At 39.3% G+C, this 13,897-nt stretch overlaps 1 protein-coding gene across 6 annotated transcripts in view; it reads left to right on the top strand.

Moving 5' to 3' along the window:
- Nucleotides 1–13,897, top strand: part of MCF2L (MCF.2 cell line derived transforming sequence like) — a 156,694-nt gene that overhangs the window by 18,779 nt on the left and 124,018 nt on the right. The window contains exon 1 of one of the 6 annotated variants that reach the window (XM_074535928.1): nucleotides 3,117–3,299. The exons of 4 other annotated variants lie outside the window; for them this stretch is intronic. In XM_074535928.1, the coding sequence (XP_074392029.1) occupies nucleotides 3,209–3,299 (91 nt within the window). In that variant the 5' untranslated portion in view covers nucleotides 3,117–3,208. Of the gene's footprint in view, nucleotides 1–3,116; nucleotides 3,300–9,985; nucleotides 10,139–13,897 lie in introns of those variants that run through there. One more of the 6 variants, XM_074535933.1, reaches the window with a different exon arrangement.

Here is a 13,897-nt window from a genome sequence, read left to right as displayed (position 1 = left end):
GGAAAAATGCCACATTACACGTTTGCTTTTGTACTTTTCCCCCTTCACTATTATTACTTCTTTTGAGAAACACCTTATTGTAGGACTCAGACTGTAAGTTCTGTAACCATACTGTGTATTGAGATTTGCTGTTGGTGTGCTGTACTGTGCCTCTGTGTGGTTTCAGTGCAGAGCAATGGTCTCATGTGGTGTATTGCGTACTTGAGCATCCTTCATTGAACAGAAAAGGGCCTGTGCCTGCCCTTTTTACTGTTGCAAAACATGTTTACCTAGGAAGGCTATCAGTGAGATTACAGGAGGTACCAAAATGACATGTGTGTGCAGCCAGGACCAGTCCCAAATGGAGCAATTGGGTTTTCCTGTTTTACCAACTGGTGGGGTTCCAGCAGCACTGCTGGACTTTTGTACACTGCACTGCAAAGGAAGAAGCTCCCCAGCAGCATGTGGGAGAACAGTGCCACTGTTTGGGGCACTTTGGTAGCATTCAGGTGTTCAAAATCTGAGAGGGGGTAATTCCTTCAGCAGTTTTTCTGATGAGGTCTGAGCTGCCTCATCACGGCTTCTCTTACCTTTGCCCAGAGCTGTAGGCACACAGTTTGTGGTAATTGGGAGTGGGGCTGTGGCTGAGCCTTGTCCCCAGTGGGCCACAGCAGTTGAGCAGTATTGAAAGAAGTGAGCCATGGAAACATTGAAAGCAGTGAGATGTAGAGTGCCCAGGTGCACTGACCAATCACCAAAGGGAACAGAGGGCACACAGGTGCAATGCATCAACATGAGGAGTATAAAAGGCTGGGCTAAAGAACAAGAAGGGCAGACTCTTGCAGCCTTCTGATGTGGTATGGTGTTACTCTGCATGGGTTAAAACCATCTGAAATGGTTTGATGATACTCTGTGTATTGTGGCTCTCACAACTGCAATATGTGCTGCAATACAGAGCTCCTGTCATTCCTCAGGAGGCTGTCTGCAGTTTGGTGTGTGTGGTGTTCTTGAGCTTCTTCATGTGCCCTGCACACACCTTGTTTGGTTTCTCAAATGGCAGCACAGTCAGCTTCCTGCAGAAGGGGTACAATGGTGTTGGGGTTCCTGACATACCCCACAGCAAAGTGAGTAGAAACTGGAGTCCTCTCCAGTTTCCTCCTCAGCCTGGAAGTCTGTGTGGATGCTCAGTCTGACTGCTGAGCTCTTCCTGGGTGAAGGTATGTATTGAGGAATTGGAGAGTCACTAGACCAGAGGGGGTGGTAGCAAGGGGCAACTTGGTTTGCTGCTGACTGTGGCCCCACCTTGTAATAGGAAAGTCTTGAGTTTCTCTCAGTTTCCAGTAGCACTTACACTTCTAATAAATAATCACTTGTTTTGTGGTGCATGGTGAGTGTTTGGGGCAGAGATCCTGTTGTCATCTGATTGCATTTTAAAAGAGGGAATTGTGTACATGTCAAAATCCAGGCAAGGGCTGAGCCCCAATGGGTGTGTGCCTTTCAGCAGGCAGGTGAGATACCACTCCCTGCAGAAGGGCACCAACAGGGATGAAGCTGAGCTTGTCCCATTGCCATTTTCTTTGGATTGCTTAGGTGAGCGTGTCAGAAATATGGATTGTCCTGTGCTCCTCTCACAAGGCTCCAGTTGTTATGTTCTAGTTAGGGACTTGAGCCCCCAGTAGGTTCTATTATGAAAGGCAAATACTGGGTGTTATTAGGACAAAGTTTTTGGAATCCTTGTTCTGAGCATTTATTAGGTTTGTGTTCATCTTGTTCTTTGTGAAGTTTTGAAGAACATCTGGTTGGTTTTTAGTCATTGCTGGGTGGAATCAGTTTAAATAATAAATAATAATAAAGTAAAATAAATTTTGCTTTATTTATTTATTTAGCAAATTTGTGTAATTGTTAAACAAAGTGAGAAAATAGATATAAAGAGCAAAATAATAATATAAAAATAATAAAACTCTCCCATGCATGAACTTGAAGAATATTTGAATATTTTTACTGGCAGAATTCTTGTCAACTGGTTCTGTTAGCCCAGTGTATCTAATATTCCTAACTGTAACATGTTATTTGTCATATATATGTCATTATGTAACATGATATATATATCATGTTACATAGGCAGCCAGGAGTCAGTGCTGTCCTGTCCACTTTTCTATTTGGTTTGTTTTCCTTCTGAAGAGGTGAAGAGAAAGCAAGCATGTATTTAAAGTATTGCTCATTTCTGTTTTCACAATCACTGCCAAAGTATCCAGAAATAGATACTATAAGTATTTTATGCTCCTGTATCTGGCCCTTTAATCTCCTTCAAGAAATTGAATCTTGCCCTTCTGTGCCCAGTAGATGTTGCTGTTGATTCAGTAACACTGAAAGAGTACAAGTAGAAAAAAGCTTTAGGAGCTTGGAAGATTTATAAATATTCCAGTAGCTTATTCAGAGAAAAGAGGCTACTTAAAAAACAAATGTAGTGCCTGTATTATATATATTGGCCTTCCAATCTGTATCATAAATGAGAAATAAGCATTTTGTGTTACTGATTTCATGTCCTGTGGAAGAGCTGCATTGAAAGTGGATTTTGTACCTTGCATCTCCGCTATGCTTTTTCTAAGTTGTTGTATTTTTATCCTCATCCCAAGAAGTGTGAATCATCCCAATCATGATGATATCTCTGTAGCATAGTACAATTTTGCAAAGCTATGCTGTATGACTGGAATAGGCATTCCTGTAGCTTTTCCCAAGTCAGCATTGTTTCTTGGGAGCTGGAGCCTTGCCAAGTTGTTAGAGCACTTTTTGGGATGAAAACCCATTGCAGAGGGTGGGTTTTGCACGCTTCTATTGAAGGAGACAAAGCAAGGGTGGTAAGGCACTTGTGGAGAGGAGGCTGGAGGAGAAGAAAGAAGAAAACATTTAAAGGTGCTGTTTACTGTTCAGTAAGGTCATGTGTAGGGGAAAGTTTTTAAATTATTTTTTAATGCAGTCTGGTCTTTTAACAGAGTTTGAGAAATAGTTTGTTATTGAGACCAAAAACGTGTGACTAAAATACTAAGTAGATAAGCTCACTGCTGAATTTTCATTCCCTGGTGTATGGGAAAACACCTGCAGCTGCTGGTTTCCTTGGTAACAAGTTCACTGCAAAATCTAAATGCACTGCACTAAGCCTGTCAATTGTACTGCATTTGAGGAGAGTTTAACATGCACACTTGGACCTTTTGATACATGAGTTTCTCAAATGCCCTGTCATTTATGCTGTTTTTGCATAAAATACCTAATTAGAGGAGATGTGCAACATGTTTTGGATTTTGGACAAAACTACAAAAAAGGTTGGTATTTACAAGTCTAAACATGGCCTCTGTATGTGTGTGTAAATATTTCCTTACAGCATCTTGTTTTCTGAGCACTTTTAAAATCTTGCCTTTTAAAGCTCAGAGCTATTGCTTGCATATTGTTGAGTCTTAACTGCTTTTTGGAGTTGGAGATCAGAGAGCTGCTGAAAGGAATTGCTAGTACATGTGCCATATAATAGAATTTTGGCAGGAGATTGGTTTTATTTGTCTAAGTAATTCAATATGGAGTACATGCATATGTTCTCACAGATGAGTATTTTTGCTCTGACTGAAAGGAGTATGATTTCATATATTGTGTTAGAAGATTTTACTGATGCTTATGATTAGCTTCAACTGTTTAGGTGAAAAAAATCTATGGAACAGTGTGGTTGTGTTATTATACCAGAAAAAATAATTTAAAACCTGTATTGTTGCACTTTAAGAAAGAGAAACTGTTGAGAAAGTATTGTTAAAGAGTTTCATTGTTTTTCAGCAAGTATGTTTAGCGTCTCTTCATTGTGTGTACCTGGATCACAAGTACATGAAGTAGAAGTCATATTTGTGACTGCCTTTCTGTTTGTAAAGGGGTTTCCTGTATTTATTGGGAAAATAACATACAGTACTGAGAAGACTAGGCAGTATAAAAAACAACAACATATGTTGAGAAAACATTGTCTGTAGCTTGTCAAATATTACAGCCATCTGGCAGTGACTCCATGGTGGGATTGCTCTCTAAAATAGGCTTTAAAATGTTTCAAAAACTCCTTTTTCTTTCTAAAAGGAGGCAGCTGTTCACATGAAATGATGGATGGGTTTAGTTACTAGACTCTTTGCATTTGGGGTCATATTCATGAGTATTAAACAACCTTTGAATCTGAGACCTTACTGTGTTTTTCCCCCACATAATAATATCGCATTGTCATAATATCGCATGTCATTAATGAGATATATCTTTTTAAAGAGCTGTCTCTAGAAAAGACTTGAAGTTTTCATTGACTTTCTTTTATTACTATTTGTTTTGGGTCCTCTAAGTTAGTATTGCATCAGAAGGGTCCATGAGCTCTGTGTGTACAAGCTGAGCCTGTTGGGGGATTGAGGAGGTGAGGAGAGCAGGCAGATATGCTATCTTTTACATGAGAAACCAGTCTTTAGTTTTAAATGCTTCCTTGCAAACATCAGGGAAAAAGAAAGGGGACAAAAGGAGAGTGAAAGAACTATTTGTACAATGCAGTTATTTGTGTTCCATTTTCCAAATCCCATCGTACCCCTTCTTGCTGCCTTTGCACTTTGAAAAACATAGATAACAAACATTTTTTTTCTATTGTAGAGCAATCAATTTAGATCCTTGAAAAGTATGCTGCCTCATTGTGTGAAGGAATAAAAGTTAAACCATCTAAAACTACTCTGCTTTTGAAAGCTCTTCACTTACAACCCATTGCACCACTGATAATTACCCTACAACATATCCCATTTGCACATACATGTGACAGTGAAGAGAAATTTGAAACTTAGAAAAATGAAGTAGAATAACAGTTTATACATGTAATTTTGTTCTATGGAAAGTGTTTGGATATTCAGGAATCTCTGATGTCTGTATTTGATGACATTGCTTCAAAGATTAGTTGTTAGGTTGTTTATGGTTTTGCATTTATTTGGTTTTACAAAATAGGGCCTTCCAGACAAAGTTACATAATGGTTTTTGCTTCTGTAACGGGATGCTAGCAATGACGGATCCTACCGTGCTAAGAACTACAGATGCAAAAGTAACTCTTTCCCTAATACCGGTCTTGTTTTTCTCTAAAGGATTGGTTGAGATATTGAAGGAAGTGCATGGGTCTTGGGGGGGGTGGGCTAGTGCAGATCAGTCTCTAGGGGCCGAAGAGACTCCTCCTTTCATGTGTGTTGGTCTTGTTATAATTTAGCAATTTTCAGGTTGGGCCTTCCATGGTATCTGGTATCCTTAAGCCTCATCTTTATGCTGCCCTTTGGAATTCTAGTTTTAAATTACATTTCACAATACTAACCTCCCTGTTCTCCCTGCTGCTTGTCTGTGCCATGCTGATGCAGTGACAGTATTCAACCCTGAAAATGTTCTTCCTCTTGTGTGCACAAGTAGGAATGGTGAAGAGAATACAAGTGTTCTTCAGGGATTCAGATTTACCATGGCCCTGATGTTTTGAGGCTCTGGGAGGGAGCTGGCAGCTGAACGAGTATTTTACAGCCGTTGAAACTGATCTTGTAAAGAGAAGAACACTGAAAGCAAAATTTTGCAGAAACAAACTTGAAGCATTTGACAAATGGCAAGAATACATAACCTGAATTTTTTTGGGAATCTCACTTGAAACTTTTAGATCTTATGAAACGTGACATGACTCAATGAAAACAGGTACAGTGCAAGAACAGCATGATTACAAAGCAGCTGTGGAAAATACCAGTGTTGAAGATACTTTGATTGCACTTCTTGGTGCATCCTGGGTATTAATAACCAGTAACTTTCTGCAGCTGACCTGACAGCATCTGGATAGGGCTAGAAACCAATGTCTCCTGAACTGGAGTAGGAAATGGTGTACTGTACTCTGGGGCTGGGTCTGTGAGTGTGTCCCTCTGCATTAATCTTTGTGGATTTATGGGCCAGCTCTTGATCACGGTTGTGATATTTGTGAAGTATTTAGTAATTGTAAAGCTTAAATTATTTAAAAGTGAAATCAAGGAAACCTCTTTTATCAAAAAGCACTTAATTGTACTGCATTTTAAGTAAGTGAAAACCCCCCAGCATTGTATTAAGTTTCTCACTGACAAGCAAATCCTTGTTTTGGATTGGAAGTAATTCGGAAGAGCCAAATAGGGAAACTAAGAAAAAGCAACAGTGGTATGGAGTCAAAGAAACAAGGAAATGTATACATTCTTGCTTATATTTTTCTTTCCAAAGCAGTAACAGTTTAGCACTGTGGTCATTTGAGAAAACTAACAGTAGGACTTCTCCTTATCTTTTATGGCTTACTCCATAAGCCTATTGAAGCAAAAATTCAGTCTTTCTGTTTTAAGGAAGCATGAAATGGTGGTTTGGATATGGCTTACAATACAGAGAAATTTAGGTTGTCTTTTTCTTTCTGACAGTCCTACCATAGTGCAGTAGAGTAACTATAAACTGAAGAGTAGTCATTTTCTCTCATCTACTGAGGGGTTTGTGCAGAGCATCTCCCAGGAAAGATCAGTTTAATTTGAGAATTTGCCTGTTTGAGAAGTGCCATATTCTATGAAGAATATTAAATAAAAAATAAAGGAGATCTGAAAATACTATTTCAAACCCTCATCAAAAAAAAAAAACCTAACACAACAAATCATTATAAATTGGATATAGTGATTTTTGCTTGTCAAGAAATGAAAAATGCCTTTTTTACAGGCAATTTTTTCCCTACCTGGAGTCTTCTGCCACTTTTGATGGTACCTGTTGTATTCAACATCCACCAACAAAAATAAGAAAATAATGCTACTTTATTTACTGAGGACTATTTGCATTAAAATAGACAGGGCAATAGATCTGGTAAGGAAACAGAAGTTTTCAAGCTCTGTTGTAAAGGACACAACAGCACCATTGCAGGACATATGATGAGTGTGAACATATTGCATCAAGACAGATCTTGTTTGGGGCATGACCTCTTTGGCTGCAGGTGAAATGTCCTTGTGGTTGTTGGAAATTACTTTCCTATTTCTAGATGATTAATAAAAATAGATTTCTAGATGAGTAATAGAAAGATTACTTTCCTATTCTGAAATTTTAAAAATTTTCCTGTTTTGCGTTAAGAGAAAGGCAAGTCCTTTAAGAGTGCTTGAGTTCATTCCAGGAGGGAGGGCAGCACCCAGTGTGGGGTGGTCGGCAGCCTTGGGGCAGCACATCTGCCAGAGGTGGGTCTGGCAGCTCAGCCAGGCCAGCCACAAACTGAATCTTCCCACCTTCCTGCATTCCCTGAGATTTGCACTGCTTCCCCTTACAAAAAGGAAAAGCTTTGTCACCCTAAAGCTGCACTGAATGCTACTTTAAGATGTATGAGTGCAAAAGGGCAGTCACATTTTAAGATCCATCCCATTCCATCCCTGGAGGTATTTAAAATCTGTGTAGAGGTGGCACTTAGGGACACAGTTGAGAGGTGGACTTGACAGTGCTGCACTAATGGTTGTACTCGATGATCTTAAAGCCCTTTTCCAACCTAATGGTTCTGTGATTTAAAAAAAGTTCCAAATTAAAGCTGACATCCTTCTACTGAGCCCTTTGTCTGTGTTAAAATTTGTCAGCCTGTTCCTCAGGGGTAAGCACTTCAGTTTTAGTCTGTGTAATCAAATTGAATGGTCCTGGAAAAACTGATTTTTTTTTTATTTTGAGTAGGTTTTATATAGTTGATTGTATGTAAAATTAACAATTATATGTGGCAGTTAAATATCACTTTCTGTTAGAGAGAAATTTCATGAGTGTTTTAAATCAGTCCTGACTTGAATGGTAGACCTGCTGAACTTTTCTGTGCAGCTTGTTCTTTTGAAATAGGGATTTTTACAAAGTAGGGCATGTCATAAAATTTAGACTTTTAATACTCAAAATCTGAACACACACAAATCATTTCATTTAAAGCTCAGTACTTTTTAGGACACCTCAAAGGTTTGAGCACTAAAGAAATGTGGGACAGACTCTTTTGGAGGGTAGAAATTACTTTTACGACCTCTCATCCAGCATTTCCTGTGAAAAGAAAATCATGCTAACAACAGAAGACAAAAGGTGTGTGTTTTCTGGATCCATTTAATTTCAGCATTTGCATACATAATACTAAGTCTGTGGCAGAATATGGCTGTGGCATCTCTGCACCTATACTCTAGCATCTATTTAATTATCATGGTACCAGTAGCAGATCTTCCTGAAACCAGAGCTCCCTGGCATCCACTCTGTTATTTTTCTACATTTAAAGTACTGTGGCTTCATTTCTTTTGGGGTTGGAGTAGTTTCCCTTGTGAAGCCTTTCCTTTATACATATATATGGAAGTGTCCCAATGAAGGAAATAACAATGATGTTTCATTTCCTTCCATATTACTCCTTTTTGCAGCAAATTCATTCCCTGCTCACCTTTATGCTTCCTGTTCTCAGTCTTCCTAACTTCCTGCACAAAGTATTTCCTTCATCTATAAAGATATCTCAGTAAACTTAGAAAGTGTCCTACTTGGCGCTGCATTGGCAAAAGACAACATTCATTCATTTATTGCCATGCCTGCTTTTAGACAAGTGCAGCTGTGGGCACATCTGGATAGTTTAGCCGCTCAGTCTGAAGAAGAATAAAAAGACTGGAATACCCCTCAGCTGGAGCAGGGGCAACTGGAGGTGTTACATTAAATAAACTCTTTCAAGGCTGTTGGCTCTGCAGTTATTACTGGCAAAAAAGGACAAAGAAGAAATCTGAATGAAGCACTTAAAAGTAACTTGGTACTCTTGAGAAACACAGCAGGCCAGTAGAAGAGATTCAAATGACATTTCATCCAAGCAAGGGAGGCTGGAGAAAAAGAAGACCCTGCCTGTTATGCCAGGAAGTATTGAAACCTGTGATCTGGTCAATCACTTTTATTTAATTCAGGCTGAAGAGCCTTACTACAAAACTTCACAGCAGCGTGAGAAATGCTTCTCTAGCATGAAACTGGCACAGGTTATGAAAGAAACAGAATAGGGCAAGTTAGTAACTAAATTAAGCTTTAAGAACTAATTGATGTGGAGTTTTTTTGCTTTGTTTTGTTGGGTTTTTTGGGGGGAAGGATTTTGGTGTTTTTAAGGAGAGGCTAGATTGCAATTGCTGGGGGAGGAAGCAAGCTGTTTGGGCAAGACTTGAAAGTACAGGGAGCTGGATTGTGGCAAGATTGAGCTAAACTGGAGAAGAGGCAATCAAATACAGAGACGTATGTTTGTTTTCATCTATTTTTTACTACTTTTCAGCCATGAGCAATAATGGAAAAGGAAGAGGAGGGTGAAGCTTTTCCCCTACTGCTGAGTACTTGAGCTGGGTGTCACCTCAGCCTAGTCCCTGTGTGGGGATATCACGCATCCCAGATGAGGGAGCCTGGAGAGCAGCTGCCAGGACCTCTTCTGTATGGCACATACTTTCTCAAAGAAAAATTTATTGAGTTTGAGGAGACACTGAGGACTAGATGGAGATTTGGTAAATTATTATATTAATTAAACAAGGCATAATTTTGATGGAACTATTCTATTAACTGCTCCTGCACATCTGAAAGCTTCTTTAGTCTGTTATGAATGAACTTTGCCCATATGCAAGGCTTTGTATGAGTGTTTTGAGTGTCAAGTTTTTAAGAAGAAAAACTTTGATTTTTTTGTTTCCCTCCTTCCTCCATGTATTTGCTAAGTTCTCTGTATGTCTTGAGATTGTGAATGTAGGAACAATTTTCTCCTTGTGAAAGAGTGAGGTGTTGCCAAAAGCAGAATACTGCCATCTCTGCTTATGAATCCCAGTTTCAAATCCCAGATGCTTTACATAATAAAGCCTAACTGGGCTGATTACCAAGAGAACTCAGTCATTCAGGGAAATAAAAGGGAAAATCCCTTTTTTTCATGGAGGAAGCACTCGTGCCAAGAGGAGGTTGAAATGTTAAAAATGCATTTTCTGTTTGGATCTTTCATATCAACTGTCCTGTTTCCCTCTTCTTTCCCTTTGACTTAAGACTGGGGATCAGTATCACCCTTGTGCAGTGGGTGTATGTGGCACTTTTTGGTGGGATCTGAGAGGACCTAAATTTATAAAAACCACGTTCAATGGGTCTCTTCCCTCTCTGCAGGAGCCCAGCTTAGGTAAGTCTCCCTGGCTATGTTTGCAGTGTCTTTGGAGAGCACTGGTGCTATGGGTGCTGCATTTCTGTGCCCACCCACCCGGTCTATAGAGGTCTGGGGATGTGGTGGGTGGGGCCGACCCTGTGGCATCTCTAAAAGCGGTAAGGGATGTTTGGCAGGGCATTCAGCTGCACAGGCACAACTGTGCATCCCTATGCTCTGCCTCCTCCCTCTGCCACAAGCGATGGGGCAGGGCCCGTGTGAAGTGGCAGAAGGGAAACCTCGCTGTATTTCCATTTCTTGTAGTCCTGCTTTATAGTCAATGCAGACTTTTCCTGATGCTGCAGCCACTCTTAGGCTCCATGGGTTAAACTGGAAGCCCTCTTGTGGATTAGTAAGTGTCTGAAAAATAAGAAATAGAGTGATGATTGAGGTGGTCAGTTTTCTGTGGATGGAGGGGGAGTTGCTGGTGGAGAAAGGGATTTCTGCAGGGGTTCCTGCAGCTGTTCAACATAATCCTCAATGAACTCAAAATGGAAAAAAGCATAGAAAGAGAAAATTTGCAAATGTGTGAAAATACTTATTCAAAACAGTAGAATTCAGTGCTGATAGCAGACTGTTGGAGGATAAATTGGTAGTGCTAAGTAAGTGATCAGTAGAGAAGGTGAAATTAATTGCTTGTACAAGTGATGCAGATGAGAAAAGAAAATGCTGTTACCCTCACTGAGAGACCTTGACTGGCTGTGGGTAGTTCCCTGCAAACAGCAGCAGCTCCTGTGGCATTCAGTGTTGGTCCGAAAGGCAAACAAAACCTTACAAACCCCTGAGAGGGTATATGAGAACAACAAAATCCTTATGTCACTGAGTAATCTCTGCTCTGCCTGCTTCTGGAGTACCATGTCCAGTTTTGTTCCCTTTGTTAGAGTAGAATTAGTGTACATGGAGGAACGGAGCAGGCAGTCAGAGGTATAGGCTTGCTTTTATACAAATAGGAACTAATTAGTGTAGGAAATTTTCTGTCTGGAAAACAGGCAATCGGAGGAGACATAATATCACCTACAGTGGCAGTCTGTATAGTCATGAATGGCTTGGGGATGTTAAAAGAGAGTGTTTATTTCCTGTAGGGTTTTTTTGGGTTTGTTTGTTTTTGTGTTTGTTTTTTTTTTTTTTCTTTTCCACTGCTTCACAAAAGAGAAACTGGGGCACACAGAAAACTTCCAGGAAAGTAGTTTAAGCAAAACTAGTTTTTCACACAGCACATAGTTAAATTTTCGGACTCACTGATAGCTGATATTACAAAGATTAGCATAAAGTTAGCAGAGAAATCTTTAGGTATGTTGTTGAAAGTATCATTTGCTCAAGCAAAACTGATTACATGATTATATGTTAATGACTTATGGTTACCAGTCTGGCTCCCCAACATGAGTGGATAGCTGTGTGTTACTTCTGAAACATTTTCAAAATAGCCACCATTTCTTGAAAAACTAGGTCAACATATTTGGGTGAAACTGTTTGGAAATAAAATATATGTGATGCTGCTGTTTGAACAGGATTTGCTGAAGACTACAGCCAAAACCAGAGTAAAGTAGAGAACTGAGGGAAAAAATAATGTTGTTGGAGCTTTCAAATCTAATAGAAGTTTGGAAAAAAGTCAGTACAAATCAGGTCAAATATTATACCCATGCAGCAATGGAAATCGATTGATTAAATTAAATACATTTGTGCCTCTCTTATTATCTTTGCAGTTTCACTGAAATAGACCAGCAGACAAAAAATGTTTCCAATGCATTTTTAACTTCTAAGACAGAACTGAAAGGCTGTGTACTCCTCAAATTTCTTTATGAATTCCTCTGTTGCAGCAGGGGCTTGCCTGGGACTGGTGAAGATATTTTGCTGAAGACAATACATTAGCAGAAGTTAAAAATCAGAATTCCAGAAGCAGCTTGAATTTTTAATTAAAAAAAATAATCGTATTGTATCTGAAAAATTACACCATGTCCTATTGTATTTACAGACTCTAAGTTCTAGAACTAGGCATCAGTCCTTTTACTATAAAATTCTAATTAGGCATGAAATGTGTAGGACTGAAATGGCATGTTTAATTCCATAGCATGGTTGTCATGATGATCTGAAGGGGTGTGGGGATCAAGTAAAAACTTCAAGAGTGAAAACGGCTGTAGCTCTTCCCTGAGATACAGTCATGTTGTATTTTCGGGACTGTTTTGATTCCATGCATAGCTCATGGTCACTTACTGGATTGCTTCATGTTGCAAGAAAGCTCAGTTGGGTTTTCCTGTTAAGAGTTTATTTTAGTTAGTTTAAGGTCTGTTTCTTTAGTCTGACTCAAGGTTGTTCATGAAGCCATGGATGATTCTGTGTCAAACCAGCAGAGATCATAATCCCACATTTGGTTAAGTATCTTGAAATACTCTGTTTCATTCAGTAGAGAAGCTATGCCAAAGCTTCTTACTCAGGAAGACAAGGCTGCCTGATTTCCATGAATGAAAATGATTAAACAAGTACATGATTACAAATAACCCACTTTTAGGTAAACTAACTTTCAGCCCAGCTAACTGAACCTTTCATGTGGGTGCTGTGCTTATACTTTGCATGTTTGGAATTTGTTTGAAGGTGTAGAAAGTATATACAAAGTGGCATTGTTGGTGTAACTGAGGTTTAGCTAATGTATTAGGGTTCTCCATTCATTTTGCACAAGTGTAAGTTATCATATGCTTGTGATTCTGAAAGTTGGCTGGTTGATGTGGTAAAATTCTTCACTACTTTTTGTCTTCCTTTTTGTTATTTCACTGAGAAACTCCATGGAAAGATGGACTTGGATATATGGGAAGCTTAAGCAGTCTGCTGATTCTCCAAGGAAAACATGAAATTACTATTGAATTGAGTCAGGATACTCAGGGAAATCTGGGATTGAACTGTCATCCACTCTTGGAGCAGGTGCTTATGAATGAGTTTGTTTGCTGCACTTCTTGCTGCACCAGGAAACAGTGTAATCTAACGAGTGAGCTTTGCTGTTCTGCATATGCAAAAATTCCTTAGGCCTTTAGCTTGCTGCAGTAACAAATCCCATTGGCTGTCTGGCATCTGGAGTTCTCCCTGCGCTGTCTGTGGGTGCAATATGGTCACACAAGTTTTGTTTGATGATGAGCCTCAGCTATCCCAGTGCACCTGTAGAGATCTTCTCTCATGCATTTGCTCCTCCTGGGTCGCCACCAGGATGCCAAGAGCCTGGTCTGGTAATCGTGGTCTTGCTGTCCATCACTTGTTCCTTTGCATAAATGCAGTCTCAAATGGTAGTCACATAAACAAATTACTTTTTGCATACAAAGTGCCTACAGATCCTGTTTTTCAGTGGTAATATTTTGTTATAGAAAAGCTTGTCTGAAGACTTCATTTTGTCATTTCTATTAATATTGAAATGGAAGCATGTATGGCTCTAGTTATATCTACTACATGGAGCTGCTGTGGGCCTGTCCTACTTTGAGTGGAAACAATGTGAATTAATGTAGTAAATGAATTATCTCAATTAATTTTATTGTCAGAAGAAGCCTAAATAATTTGACGGGTTCTCTTAAAAACTTTTTTTAGTTCATGTCCCTTCTAATGATATTGTTGAGAGTTATGAACAACTCATTACAGGTGTCCACTTATTTACCTCTGGGAGGCTGCCATTTTTACCTTCTGTATGCAATCCGTAGAAAAGAATTTTTTTCTTAAATAACACAGCACACTCCTTTTAAACATAATGAAAAAACCTCTCTT

This window comes from Zonotrichia albicollis, chromosome 2 (genome assembly GCF_047830755.1).
Source record: "Zonotrichia albicollis isolate bZonAlb1 chromosome 2, bZonAlb1.hap1, whole genome shotgun sequence".
In the NCBI taxonomy this organism is placed as follows: Eukaryota; Metazoa; Chordata; class Aves; order Passeriformes; family Passerellidae; genus Zonotrichia; species Zonotrichia albicollis.
Note: the sequence above shows the minus strand (reverse complement) of the source record. Positions and strands in the feature narration are given on the sequence as shown.